Source organism: Paramisgurnus dabryanus, chromosome 23, assembly GCF_030506205.2.
Source record: "Paramisgurnus dabryanus chromosome 23, PD_genome_1.1, whole genome shotgun sequence".
Classification (NCBI taxonomy): domain Eukaryota; kingdom Metazoa; phylum Chordata; class Actinopteri; order Cypriniformes; family Cobitidae; genus Paramisgurnus; species Paramisgurnus dabryanus.
In genome coordinates this window covers 13,976,504-13,991,631 of record NC_133359.1, presented here as the reverse complement: position 1 = coordinate 13,991,631, position 15,128 = coordinate 13,976,504, and the positions used below count along the sequence as shown (strand labels likewise).

Here is a 15,128-nt window from a genome sequence, read left to right as displayed (position 1 = left end):
TTTTTCTTGTACTATAGACGGTTTTAGCAGTAACAACATAAACAAGAAGCTTTCGTGGTCCACACCTAACTTTCGGTAAAGTTAGCTAAGAATAAATAACATCAAATTACTTTAAATGTAGTTTATTTACACTCACCTAAAGGATTATTAGGAACACCATACTAATACTGTGTTTGACCCCCTTTCGCCTTCAGAACTGCCTTAATTCTACATGACATTGATTCAACAAGGTGCTGAAAGCATTCTTTAGAAATGTGGGCCCATATTGATAGGATGGCATCTTGCAGTTAATGGAGATTTGTGGGATGCACATCCAGGGCACAAAGCTCCCGTTCCACCACATCCCAACGATGTTCTATTGGGTTGAGATCTGGTGACTGTGGCATTTTAGTACAGTGAACTTATTGTCATGTTCAAGAAACCAATTTAAAATTATTCAAGCTTTGTGACATGGTGCATTTTCCTGCTGGAAGTAGCCATCAGAGGATGGGTACATGGTGGTCATAAAGGGATGGACATGGTCAGAAACAATGCTCAGGTAGGCTGTGGAATTTTTATCGATGCCCAATTGAATCACCACCACCAGCCTGCACAGTGGTTACAAGGCATGATGGATTCATGTTCTCATTCTGTTTACGCCAAATTCTGACTCTACCATCTGAATGTCTCAACAGAAATCGAGACAATTTTGGTGAGCTCGTGCAAATTGTAGCCTTTTTTTCCTATTTGTAGTGGAGATGAGTGGTACCCGGTGGGGTCTTCTGCTGTTGTAGCCCATCTGCCTCAAGGTTGTGCGTGTTGTGGCTTCACAAATGCTTTGCTGCATACCTCGGTTGCAACGAGTGGTTATTTCAGTCAAAGTTGCTCTTCTATCAGCTTGAATCAGTCGGCCCATTCTCCTCTGACCTCTAGCATCAACAAGGCATTTTTGCCCACAGGACTGGCGCATACTGGATGTTTTTCCCTTTTCACACCATTCTATGTAAACCCTAGAAATGGTTGTGCGTGAAAATCCCAGTAACTGAGCAGATTGTGAAATACTCAGACAAGCACCAACAACCATGCCACGCTCAAAATTGCTTAAATCACCTTTCTTTCTCATTCTGACATTCAGTTTGGAGTTCAGGAGATTGTCTTGACCAGGATCACACACCTAAATGCATTGAAGCAACAGCCATGTGGTTGGTTAATTAGATAATTGCATTAATGAGAAATTGAACAGGTGTTCCTTATAATCCTTTAGGTTGATGTATATAACAAGCAAAATAAACAACACGTAGATACCTAGGAAACTAAAACATTTGTTATTTTCGACGAGGTATTTTTTCAAGAGTTCAGTTTAGACCATTAAAAAACTGAAACTGGAAGTAAAGTTCGGAACAGACGTGTATCGTGTCACCGCACGTGCGTCCGATAAAACCGCTTATAGTGCAAGACTTGAATGGCTGTGCCTACATCCATTAGATATTGACTTTTAAAAACAAACCTACCCTGAGAAATATTTACTATAGTAAATATAGTGACAACTAGCTTTGATCTTCCCTATGCCGAATCAGAAGTCTGAAATAGATTTTTTTGCTAATATCTCTTTTTCATTCTCGGATATATACATGTAAAACACAGAAAGACAAAAGGCCATATTGTTTTGCAGACAAATTCTACTTTAGAGTTGTTTCCAGCTTGCGTCTGTTTACGATGCATTTCAGAATATTCATATTCATCCGTCATTGCGACAGTTCATATGCAAAGCTCTTGCGCTGTTTGTTCAAGCACGATTTGACAAACAACTCCTGGGCCAAACCAGCATGGTTGAAATAAACATCCCGACATCTCGCCATTTATTTTGCAGAATCTCTCCACAGATTCCCATGATGATAAAACCTTCCTCAGTTTCGTGATGAGGCATGCTTATTCACTTAGGCCAGTTTGTTTATGTGTGTGAGAGAGAGACTGAAAGAGAGAGAGTTTAAAACAGTAAACAGAAATCTGCTTTCGCTGTCCCTCGGGAACGGGGCCACACAGCCTTGCTGAGAGCTACAAATAAAGCAAACTTTCCTCTCGTCTTGTTGCCTTCTCTTCTCCATCTGGTTCACAGCATTTTTGAGACAGCTACTTAGAACCCTTTATACCCAGAAAACAATGCACCCCGGCAGCCCACATCACCTCTTTTAAAATAAACACTTGTGCAAAGTCCTACAGCATGTCTTTTCTAAGTTTAGCCCAGTGTTTATATCAATTTAAAAGTTTCCGGTTCACTGTGTGTTTTTGAGCGAGGAAAGAAACAAGGTTGTTTTAGATGCCAGAAGTGCATTTCTGACTTTCTTTGCAGACATGAAGGACAGAAACCAGAGGATATTGTGTGCAGATGGAGTGTGTGTGCGTAGAGGACTGGAAGTCGAGAAAGAGAGAGAGAGAGAGAGAGAGAGAGAGAGAGAGAGAGAGAGAGAGGAAGAACTTAATGTACCACATGCATAGATTTTACTCTTCAGTGGACATTTGGCAGCTATTTGGTTTTCACAGGACACAAAATAATACTTCATCATCAATTTTCGAACTTTTGTTTCAAATGCACAGATTTTTTTTTCGGTCCTTAACATCCCAGCTTGGCGTGTTACAGTACATGCTCCAAAGCGTTCAAATAAAGCTGTGTCCGGGGATAAATTAGCTTGATGATTCTTTGATTAAATTTCATTAACACGAGTGCTTATTGTAATTTAATGTGTCCCACATCAGTTTGTTACATTATTATCAATAAATCAGCTTTTTTTTAAACTACACTCACCTAAAGGATTATTTGAAACACCTGTTCAATTTCTCATTAATGCAATTATCTAATCAACCAATCACATAGCAGTTGCTTCAATGCATTTAGGGGTGTAGTCCTGGTCAAGACAATCTCCTGAACTCCAAATTGAATGTCTGGAAGGAAAAGAAAGGTGATTTAAGCAATTTTTAGCGTGGCATGGTAATTGGTGCCAGATGGGCCGGTCTGAGTATTTCAAAATCTGCTCAGTTACTGGGGTTTCCACGCACAACCCTTTCTAGGGTTTAAAAAGAATGGTGTGAAAAGGGAAAAACATCCAGTATGTGCCAGTCCTGTGGGCGAAAATTCATTGTTGATGCTTGAGGTCAGAGGAGAATGGGCCGACTGATTCAAGCTGATAGAAGAGCAACTTTGACTGAAATAACCACTCGTTACAACTGAGGTATGCAGCAAAGCATTTGTGAACCCGCAGCACGTTCAGCACAACATTAAGGCGGATAGGCTACAACAGCAGAAGACCCCACCGGGTACCACTCATATCCACTACAAATAGGAAAAAAAGGCTATAATTTGCACGAGCTCATCAAAATTGGACAGTTGAAGACTGGAAAAATGTTGCCTGGTCTGATGAGTCTCGATTTCTGTTGAGACATTCAGATGGTAGAGTCAGTATTTGGCGTAAACCGAATGAGAACATGGATCCATTATGTCTTGTTACCACTGTGCAGGCTGATGGTGGTGATGTAATGGTGTGGGGGATGTTTTCTTGGTACACTTTAGGCCCCTTAGTGCTATTTGGGCATTGTTTAAATGCCATGGCCTACCTGAGCATTGTTTCTGACCAAGTCCATCCCTTTATGACCACCATGTACCCATCCTCTGATGGCTACTTCCAGCAGGATAATGCACCATGTCACAAAGCTTGAATAATTTTAAATTGGTTTCTTGAACATGACAATGAGTTCACTGTACTAAATGGCCCCCACAGTCACCAGATCTCAACCAAATAGAGCATCTTTGGGATGTGGTGGAATGGGAGCTTCGTGCCCTGGATGTGCATCCCACAAATCTCCATCAACTGCAACATGCCATCCTATCAATATGGGCCAACATTTCTAAAGAATGCTTTCAGCACCTTGTTGAATCAATGCCACGTAGAATTAAGGCAGTTCTGAAGGCAAAAGGGAGTCCAACACAGTATTAGTATGGTGTTCCTAATAATCCTTTAGGTGAGTGTATATCCAAAAAAATTTGCATGTTTTAATAAAAGCCTCTGGTTTTGTTAAGTAAGTTTTTACTCTGTGCAATTTTATCCAATGCCATGTGATTTCAAGCAGTCACATTCGATGCCTAAATGAAATTAAACTACACATATTCAGTGTTAACTTAACTGGCACAGTCCCTTGAGTGGGACACCTGATTTTACTTCAATATTTTGCATGTACATTTTTTATCTATCATGACAAACTATGTATCATTGGAAAGCTCTAAGCCTCTAGAATACACATTTCTACTGTGTTTTATAAAATAAATTATGTAGGGAGAGTAATTGATTCATTTATAAAAGAGTCACTGTCCCGCCAACAGGACGCCTACGTTTACTTCAACATGCAACATGATCTCACAAAGTTCCGTGGGATAGTCACAGAATTTTTTGCTCATTTTTCCGTGGCATTCTCACGGATCTCCGCATATTTCGGACTTTCTTTTCCGTGGCATTCTCACGGATTGGTTACTCAACTGCTTTTTCCTATTTTCAAACCATTGTCGCTTCGGTTTAGGGTTAGATTTAGTGTTTGCATTAGTTTGTCACTTTAAGTATTGGTTTATACTATTTTTTCTGATGTATTCTTTTATATTTTCTAAACTTTAATCAATTGTTGCCTGGCGTTGGGGTTAGAGTTGGGTTTGGGTAGGGATGTCATTTTATGTAAATCTAACCCTAAACCTGAATCGACAATGGTAAGAAAATAGGACAAAACAGTTGAGTTACCAATCCGTGAGAATGCCACGGAAAAGAAAGTCCGTTGCAGGGTCACGGAAATATACGGAGATCCGTGAGAATGCCACGGAAAAATGAGCAAAAAATTCCGTGACTATGCCACGGAAATTTGTGAGATCAGGTTGGTTTACTTCAGTGTTTTGCATGTGAATTCTTATCCAATCATGGCAAACTATATATTTTTTGAAAGCTCTAAGAGTGTAGTTTTCTTTATTATCACCATGTTGGTAAAGGAATGACATAGTGAGAGACATTTTCTAGTATGCCATGGATCCAAAGGTGGGCCCAAGTTGTTATTATATATTTATAACACTAATACCCTATTCTAAACCTAAACAATCATGACAAACTATATATCATTGGAAAGGTGTAGATAGGGTGTAGTTTTCATATTTCATCACCATTTTGGGAAAATAATGATGTAGCGAGAGTCCGTTTCTAAAATGTCACACGGCACAGGTGGACCCAATTTGTTTTTACATATGTATAGCACTAATACCATATTCTAAACCTAAACAATCTTTACAAACTATATCGTTGGAAAGCTCAAAGAGTGTAGTTTCATATTTCATGATTTCCTCACCATTTTGGGAGAATTATGACATAGTGAGAGTCAGTTTCTATAATGTTATTGTCATATGCCAAATTTGTTTTTACATATTTATAAAACTAAAACCCTACTCTTAACTTAAAAATAATCAAACTATATATCAGTGGAAAGCTCTCAGAATGTATTTTTCATATTTCAAGTCATTTGATGATAGAAATAATATAGTGACAGTTTTTTGTAACATGACCTACCCTCATAGGAATGCATATAAATTATTTTATATTCATAATACTATATCCTAGTATAAATCTACAAAAAAATGTTGACAAGCTATGTATACATTGGAAACCTCTAAGAATGTAATTTTCATATTTTTAAACCTTGACAGTAATTTATTAATTTGTGACAAGAGTATGCAGCATATTGTTGACACCTAGTGGCCGTTGTTTGTAAAACCACTAAAATTGTGCCACAAACCACATTTTTTGTGATTTTAACTTGAAATTTGGATTACAACCACTTGAGATTTATGGCTTTTATAACTTAATTTTATTATAAATTACTTTGTCATTGCACATTGCATTGTGTTTATTAATTAAAATATATTTAAACTGCTATAACAATTTTTTTATTTAATATTTTCTGTGAAAAACCTTAAATTGACCAAGATAAGGCTTCTAGACCAGTGGTTCTCAAACTGGGGGCCGCCAGATGGTGCCAGGGGGCCCCCAGCTTTATGACATTTTATAAAATACATAAATTTATAATGAATTAATTAAACCTAAAAAAATAAGGCTACTAACCAACAGCACTTAGTATAATACAAATTTGTCTTAAATTTTCTTTGGGGGGCCGCGAAGGAATGCACCGTACATAACGGGGGCCGCACGCTGAAAATGTTTGAGAACCACTGTTTTAGACCATTAGTTATATTCATTTGAAAGTGTACATCACAGTTTAACCCCCCACTCAAAAGGGATTTGTGCCAGTTAAGGGGTTAAGTTTATACCATATCTAATCGCCAATTACGTTCCACAGATCATAGATGAAACCGATACGCAGTTCATGACCAACTGCCCTCCGGCCGTCACTGAGAGCATTCCCAGGAGACGCACAAGGATACAAGTGTTCTGGACGGCGCCACCTCCGGGTAGCGGCTGTGTCACCCTCAAGTGAGTTATTGCTGTATAACTTTTTTACTTTTTTTCTTTGTCTTTAATAACAATAGTTTCTCACAGATAAGAATCAGGCGGTTTGTGCTGATGGATGAGAATCCATGATGCTGAATTGATAGATTGTTAAATAAATGGAAAAGAATGAGTGAATAGAGGGGAAAAAAAGGTTTAGTCTGTATCTACACTTGTCTCATTTAAGCCTTGTTTTATCAGTCACCTACTGTCAAAGTATTGTAAAGAGAAACAATGGCTGTTTCACTAACAATTTACGCTCAGTTAGCTGAAATATAAGACCACCAACAGAATAAAAAGATCATGCACAAAACTACTGTATGACTTAGTTTCAATGAGCTGCATAATATCTGGTATTACCCTTGATATTTTGTGTCATCTTTTGGAGGCTGAAAAACAGGATTATTAAAACCAAAAAGTTTAAAAGGTAAAAAATAAAATTAATCTAGCATCATTACTCACCCACATGTTGTTCCAAACCCATGCCTTTCTATTTTTTAGCAGAACACAAAAGATAGATTTCTAAAAGAACCTTTTGGCCACTAAAGTCTTATATATTTTTAAAAAGCACCATAAAAGTTTTAATAAAAGCCATATAATAACTTTCTGTAACAAACCTACTGTAATATTCACCTTGTTGCTCCAGCGAAGAAAGAAGGTCATGTGGGTTTAGAACAACATTAGGGTTAGTAAACGATGATGTTGAGGTCATGTTCGGGTGAATTATTTTTTAAAGGTTTTATTTATTCCACCCACTTGTGGGTCTTTCACTTCTCCACAGAGGAACACAATAGTGGTATTCGTCTGAATACAAAAATATGCATTATTCGTCAGTGTTGCAGTATCAATGTTCCCACACCACCCCCTCATGCTTTTGTATGCTTCGTATCTTTATGTCTTTTCTCCCACTCTTTTTGAGGTCATAAACAACTTTAGGTGCCTTTGATGCACTGAAGACATCTGAAGTCTCTCTCGGGCCTTCCAGCACAGTACAATGTAATACTGTACATACCTGTATACACAGATTTTTCTATTTCATTTGCCTTCCCTTAAAGCATGTTACGTTCTGAAGATCTCATTATATCATTCTGGCTTTGTTCACGCTGCGCACAACTCCGATTTTGTTTTTGGTTTGATTTCTTTACTTGAAAAGTGACAATAGAGAGTTCAAACAGTGTAGTCAGTATTTTATTTGGTGCATCTGCTGCTATAGTTAGATTGTTTTGAATTTCAATGGGACCTTCCTGGTAAAATAACCCTAATAAGGTTAAATATGGTTAAATTTAAGTGAGATGTTGATATACTGTGTCATACTTCTTGATCTTTTCTGTCCTATTCATATCTGCAGGGAACTCAAGCAAATATAACCATAACCTTCAATTTATTCCTGTTTTTTCAATATTTTCTCCCAAAAAAAATGTGCTGAGAAACATCTGCTGTGCCAATAGTGCAGTACACGCTGTTACTCAGCGTTAGTGTGTCAAAACCGTGGAGACTTTGCACCTCGTAGCACTGGGCCTATTGCCAACCCCCAGGCTCCAAAACAAAACTGGCAATGGGGTCTAATGAAAATCAAATAAAAGTGCAATTACTTCTGGAATCCCTCCAGTGTGTTTCTAGAGAAAGTCAAGAAGACCTGGGATTGGAAGAAACTTCATTTTGAACTGGATTTTGTTGCTTTTGATTCTTTGGTGGCATCCAGCTGTGGAAAGGAGATAAGATGTTCAGGCCTGCATTGGGAAAAAAGGCGTTAAAGTCCAGTGTTGGGAACGTTACTTAAAAAAAGTAATTAGTTATAGTTACTCACTACTTGTTCCAAAAAGTAACTGAGTTAGTAACTGAATTACTCTATAATAAAAGTAACTCGTTACCAGGGAAAGTAACTATTTGTGTTACGGTTAAAAAAAAGTTGCTATATGTCAAAGCATTTGTATTTTTTTAGCAGTTTTCACATGTCAGTTGAAATGAGTAGAACAGACAGGTGTTCATGCATAACTTTCCATATTTATTGCACGTCAACAGACAGCAAGAGTTTTATCCTACACTTCAAGTATTATCTTTGTAAGAAAAGTAAACAGTTACACCATATAAAGTGCATTTAACTTCAGCAAACTAAATTAAATAAAACTCTCTCAACCTGAGACAACTGGTCAAGTAAACAACCTGTACTTCCAAGTGTTTTGTTCACAAAAAGTTAACTTTTAAACAACAAAAAGTGTGTTTGCTCTGTAGTCGTATTCTTAATTAAATAAATCAAACTCCCAATGTCAGACAACTGGTCTGGTAGACATTCTGTACTTCAGGTATTTTCTTCAAAAGTAAACAGTTAAATAATATAAAGTGTGTTTGCAATAACTGTAGCAAATTAAATAAATCAAACTAAGATAAATAGTCTGGAAGACATAGGCTGCTGTATTTCGTTTTCTTCATTAAAAAAGTAAACAGTTTAACAATATGATTCATTAAATTAGAGTTGCTTACAACGGATGTCGACAAAGTCTTCTCTCCCGGACATAATGTACACATTACATGCACCTTCTTGCTTTGACCACAATGAATTTGAAGTAGTGCTTATATCTCCACCTTGAAAATGCCAACTTTTCATCGGATTGCTCCTCTTGACTCGCCATCTCTTCTGCTGCCGCGAATCTCTGTTTAGCTGTTCGGTGTGTGTGGGTAAATTCCAAATGCCGTTTGTGCGCCCTTGAAGGGCACTTCGCGAAGGGGATGTAAAATCCAAATAAACAGAAAAAGACGCTGTATTTTATCACCAAGTGTATTTTAATTAGCCACACTATCAGACAACATTGCGCAACTTTATCTAGAGTTTATACATCAAGAGATTTGATCTTCGAAGGGAATAGGGCATAGTGATCATCACTTTCGATTGGAATTCGTCCTGTGTGTGTGTGTCGCCGCAGGCGCGTGCGCTGGCCTGTGTATAACAACACTGGCTCTGATTGGCTACCATGAAACACATTACTCTGCCTTAGCCAATCATAATCGCTTATCTCGTTATTAACCTACCTCCTCACTAGCTGTGTGAGCCAGGGTTGCGTTTGGATCACACAGGTTAAGTCAGTGCATAGTAACGCACCGCATTTAACGTCCGGTAACGTTAACGGCGTTGTAACGGCGGGAAAAGTAATTAATTAGATTAGCCCGTTACTGAAAAATGAACGTCGTTACGTAACGCCGTTCTTTTAAACGGCGTTATTCCAAACACTGTTAAAGTCTTCGGTTAACATTATTTATTTCATAGTGACCAAGTGAACGTTGAAAACTCTTGAAACATCACCATTTGTTGTCCACTCTTTAAGTAAGACTTTGTTAGGGGCTTTGAAGGCCAACATCAAAACCTCATCTCTTTGTCAAACAGGACACAACTCTATGTGCTTCAAAAAGCCGGGGCGAATCACAAATCAACCATGTTTAAAGAGATAGTTCGGCCAAAAATTATGTTAAACCCACAATTTACTCACCCCCAAGCTGTCCGATATACATATGTCCATCATTTTCAGACGAAGAGTTATTTTAGAAAATGTTTTAGATAGTTCAGTTAATCAAATGTAAAGTTACGGGGTCCACGTCCTTCAAGTCCAAAAAATGTGCATCCATCCTTCATAAAATAAATCCGAACGGCTCCACGATGATAAACAAAGGCCTTCTGAAGGTAATCCGCACCGCTTTATTGTAGAAATATCCAAATTTAAAACTTTATAAACGAAAATAACTCACTTCCGGTAACACCACCATCTTAGTCGCATCTGCATTCAAGAGGAGAGGTTATGCAGTTTATGGAGGGTTCTCTGCTGCTGCTCTGTGCCCCCGCCCTCCGAATTTATCATACGTCACTAAGAAAAGTGCATACACTACGCTACTCTCTCCTGAATGCAGAGGAGTTTAAGCAGAGGTGTCAAGTAACGAAGTACAAATACTTCGTTACCTTACTTAAGTAGATATTTTGGGTATCTATACTTTACTGGAGTAATTATTTTTCAGAAGACTTTTTACTTCTACTCCTTACATTTTCACGCAATTATCTGTACTTTCTACTCCTTACATTTTAAAAATCGCCTCGTTACTTCTATTATTTCGGCCTTTTTTTTTTTTTCATTCCGGCTTGTCATCGTTAAAAAAACCTATCTTGATAAATTGCATCATCCAGATAAATGCGATTGTGGTTGGATGAGAAGTATAAACATACACCATTCCGACACCCTATTGGTTTGTACGCAATCCCCGCCCCCCAGCTGACTGCAGATGATCAAAAGTTTGTTCGATGCTGCTGCACAGAGAAACATAAAAGAACCGCGAGAGCGATTAGAAAGCATGCGGAGCAGTTTGCTCTCGCGATGCTTTGATATCATCCACCATCCGTTTGTACAGTAACAGAACGCGGCATTCTGTCTTCAAATGGAAAAATACGAAATAAAACTCGTGCATCACTTTCAGGTCAGTTGACATTCACAAGCCTGTGTAAATGTATAGCTGGCTGCTGACACGAACTCCTCTGTGTGATTTAAATAGTGTAACAATACCAATTTATATCATATAACTTCAGTTGTTCAACTTAAATGACATTGTGCTGCGTTGCGTTTTGAAGCATGGCAAAGATATCTATGCTAAAGACATCTGTTGTTTTGTATATGCTTATAACTACCCTAAATTTTATTTGCATTAAAAAAACCTACTTAGCTGAATGCTTGAGTGCTAAATCAATCAAACACATAACCATACATACCAACTTTTGCTTTTGTTAATAGACATCAGCTGTTTCCTTAAACCTGACTTTTTGAATTTACTTACAAGAAAGACATTTAGTAATTCTCCTTAATTGCTTGGATTTATACTGACTAAAGTAAAGTATACCAAAGTCCATTAGCTACACAAGTACAGATACCGGAATATAGGCTATAATATATAATTGCATATTTGTATAATTGTAGTTTGTGTTGCTGTCAAAATAAAATTTTAAATGAAAACAATAATAGCATATTTCTATTCTCACACATACTATAGTTGTGTGCAGAGGCGCGGGAAGATATTTTCGGTAGGGGGTGCTGGGGTGCGGATGCTGCGGTGGGGGGGGGGGGGGGTGTATAGAGTTATAGAATTCTAAAGTTGTTCACAAGCTTTTTATTCTGCAGACCACTTTTCTTTTAAAAACTCACTCGCACCTCCCATCCATAATGTACAGCTGAGCTGACGGTGCATACAAACTATATAGCCTATTGCAACTTATTACACGGCTCTCTGGAATGCTTGATTCTGATTGGTCAGTTGAGACATTTGCAGGTTCGTTCTTTTCAAATAATAACCGCTCCAAAATAATAACGCATAGCCGGACTACTTGCACGAGTAAAATCGGCGGCAGAGGTTGAGTGGTTCATGTAGGTTGTCTACAAATCGGAAGGTTGGTGGTTCAATCCCCGGCTCCACCTGACCAAGTGTCGAGGTGTCCTTGAGCAAGACACCTAACCCCAGCTGCTCCCGACGAGCTGGATGGCGCCTTGCATGGCTGACACCGCCGTCGGTGTATGAATGTGTGAGTGAATGGGTGAATGTGAGGCAAAATTGTAAAGCGCTTTGGATGGCCATTGGTCTATGAAAGCGCTATATAAATGCAGTCCATTTACCATTTACCAAAATCGCTCCGCGCCAATAAAGATCAATAAAGATTACTGTCTGTTTGGCGCCATCTTGTGACAAACACTCGACAACCACGACAAGACACAGAGAGCTTACTGAGACTGAACTTGACAAAATAGAGCATGACAGCTACGAAGCCAACACACAAAAAAATACAGAATGGGCATTAAAACTTCTCAAAGACTGGCTAAAAGAGAAAAAATGGAGACAAGTATGAAGCAGAGGATCTTAATAAGGTATTACGATCATTTTATGCATCTGTGCAAAGTTTCGCGGAAGGATAAAAATGTTAATTTAAAACAAATATGCCAATAAAATGTTTCAAATTCATATTCATGTCCAGTTTTTTTTCTTATGTGGCAAGTAGCCGTGTAATAAGCGGGATAATGTAGAGGCAGCCGGTAGTTATTGGGAAATAAGCCCCTTCAGTGTGATACAAGACCCTCCGCTTCGCGTCGGGTCCTGATCACACTGTCGGGGCTTATTTCCCAATAACTACCGGCTGCCTACATTATCCCTTACAACATAGTAGAGTTTAGATTCTCTGCCAGGGTCGTTATTTTCTGCTACGGGCCGGACCGTTGATTAAGCATATTTTTTTATCATTACTTTATTATCCTCATTGGGTGGGGAGAAAACTATGCCATATAATCAGAAATATTATATATAGACTATATTTAGGCCAAAGTAACAAATGTGTCCAAAAAGTTACACAAATTACAAAATGATTTGTAAAAGTTACAAAATGCAACGCAAGTCATGTGCGGAGTCTCCTCTGGCACCCATCACGCACCGGGTCTGCTGTTCTATATGATGTAGCTTAAGTGCAACACGGAGTTTGAAGATGTTAAGAAAAAAAGAAAAACAGGAGAATTAACTTTAAGCAAGTTTGGAGGAAAGTCGGAGGTATGGAACCAGTTATACATTCTCACTCGTGCCAGTAGCCTACGCCGGCTTTGTTTTCCTTTGCTTTTTTTACGTTTTTAATATTTATAATTTCTAACATGAAAACTTTATTGACATCACTCGAGTTAAGGCGATTAGTGGACCTTTTAATTCACGGGTTTCATTTAATTCTATTTTTAAACGTAAATGTAATATTTTTTTCTTAAGTTTTGTTTCAGTTTGCAATGCCTCCTGCGCAGCGGTGTAAAAATAAGATATTTTTCGACTTTAAAATTCAAACATCATATCCTAAGTTGTCGGAATATATTCCATATGTATTAATTTGGATTTATAGATGTTTAACATTAAAATCGATGCATGGGAATAATTTACATTAATTTTTGAAATGCCCACCACTCTTAAATGCGCAGGTTCCTTATTGTACATCGAGGCTTTACAATTTAGTTCCTTTCATGTCGTTTTAATAAATTAATTCAATCTTTTTTACTTTAAATGTTTACTTTAAATGTTCTGTTACATTTACATGTGCGTTAAATAGTTTTTGAAAAGATTACCTTTTTCTGATATGCAGGATAAGGAGTTATTTGGAGAAATAACGCTAGTCCTCGGGACTTTTGGGCTGTGTGATTGAAAAAAAATAAAAAATTCTCTTCTGAGACATTGCGAAGCTGATAGGCTACAGATAGCCTAGTAATTCGTTCTATGTGGCTGTGAGTGTGCGTGCTTGTGTGTTATGCTGATACGTAGCCTACGCAGCTTATCGGCTGAATCGCAATCACGTCGTCAAAACAAATCTGATTGGCTAATACACACTGAAAAAAATTAAATAATTTTAAAATTACTAAATTAATAATTCTCTCTTCATCACACAGCCCAAACATGACATACAAAATGTCTTGGAACAGTAACAAACAACAATCAGAGATATTTATAAGCTATCATTTTATGGTCATTGCAGTTTTAAATCTTTGCCACCAGGGGGTGCCCCACTTCCCGCGCCCATGGTTGTGTGTGATTTTGTTGTTTTTTTAACTAAAGAGGGCACCACTGTAGAAGTTTTGCCAGCAGCGGCCCTGCTCTGAAGTTTGACTTTTTGCACCATTACAATATTTATAGGCAACTAGTCATCATATCTTCCTCTCTATGGAACACATGTTAATGCTCAGTAGTACACATATGTGGTTCTTTAATGCAGTGGTTATCAAACCTTTTTTTTTCGCGCCTCCCTTGTGTACAGTGGATTCCTTCACGACCCCCCCAAAGAAAATGTATGACATAAACATTCTAAAACTTACAATTTGAATTAAACAAAACATATTAAATTATACAATGTATTGCTTTTGTTTAGTAGCCTTATTTTTTGAGGTTTAATTACACAGAATTTATAATAAAGTAATGTATTTCATAAAATATTATAAAACTGGGGCCCCTGGCACCATCTCGCGGCCCCCAGTTTGAGAACCACTGCTGTAATGTATTTGTTCGCATTGTATTGAAATGCGTTCATTTTTAATGGGCATGTACCGTATGTGGTTGAAACAGATAGCTTAGTGCAGGGGTAGGCAACATGGAGTGCCGATGTCCTGCAGTGTTTAGCTCCAGGTCTAATCAAGCAGACCTGAACAAACTAATAAAGGTCTATAAAGTCACCTGAAACTACAGGTAGCCAAGGTTTTATAAGGGTTGGAGCTAAAATCTGCAGGACATCGGCACTCCAGGACTGACGTTGCCTACCCCTGGCCCTAGTGCATCCCAAATTGTTTAACATTAACATTTTTAATATAACACTATAGTTATTATGGCCTTTAGAAACATGTTTTAGAGGAGATAGGGTAGTGCACAAAAGGCCCCTGTGGTGCGGCCTAGGCTTTTTTCCGTAATGAAATTTTTTCCTTACATTACTTTTACTTTTATACTTTAAGTAGTTTTGAAACCAGTACTTTTTCACTTTTACTTGAGTAAAAAGCTTGAGTTGATACTTCAACTTCTACAAAAGTCTTTTTTAACCCTAGTATCTATACTTCTACTTGAGTAATGAATATGAATACTTTTGACACCACTGAGTTT

The 15,128-nt window shown here is 37.9% G+C and overlaps 1 protein-coding gene across 1 annotated transcript in view; it reads left to right on the top strand.

Annotated features, from left to right (window-relative positions):
- Positions 1–15,128, top strand: part of spon1b (spondin 1b) — an 86,337-nt gene that overhangs the window by 7,016 nt on the left and 64,193 nt on the right. Inside the window, exon 3 of the mRNA XM_065291689.2 lies at positions 6,355–6,488. Coding sequence (XP_065147761.1) covers positions 6,355–6,488 — 134 coding nt within the window. The remainder of the gene's footprint in view (positions 1–6,354; positions 6,489–15,128) is intronic.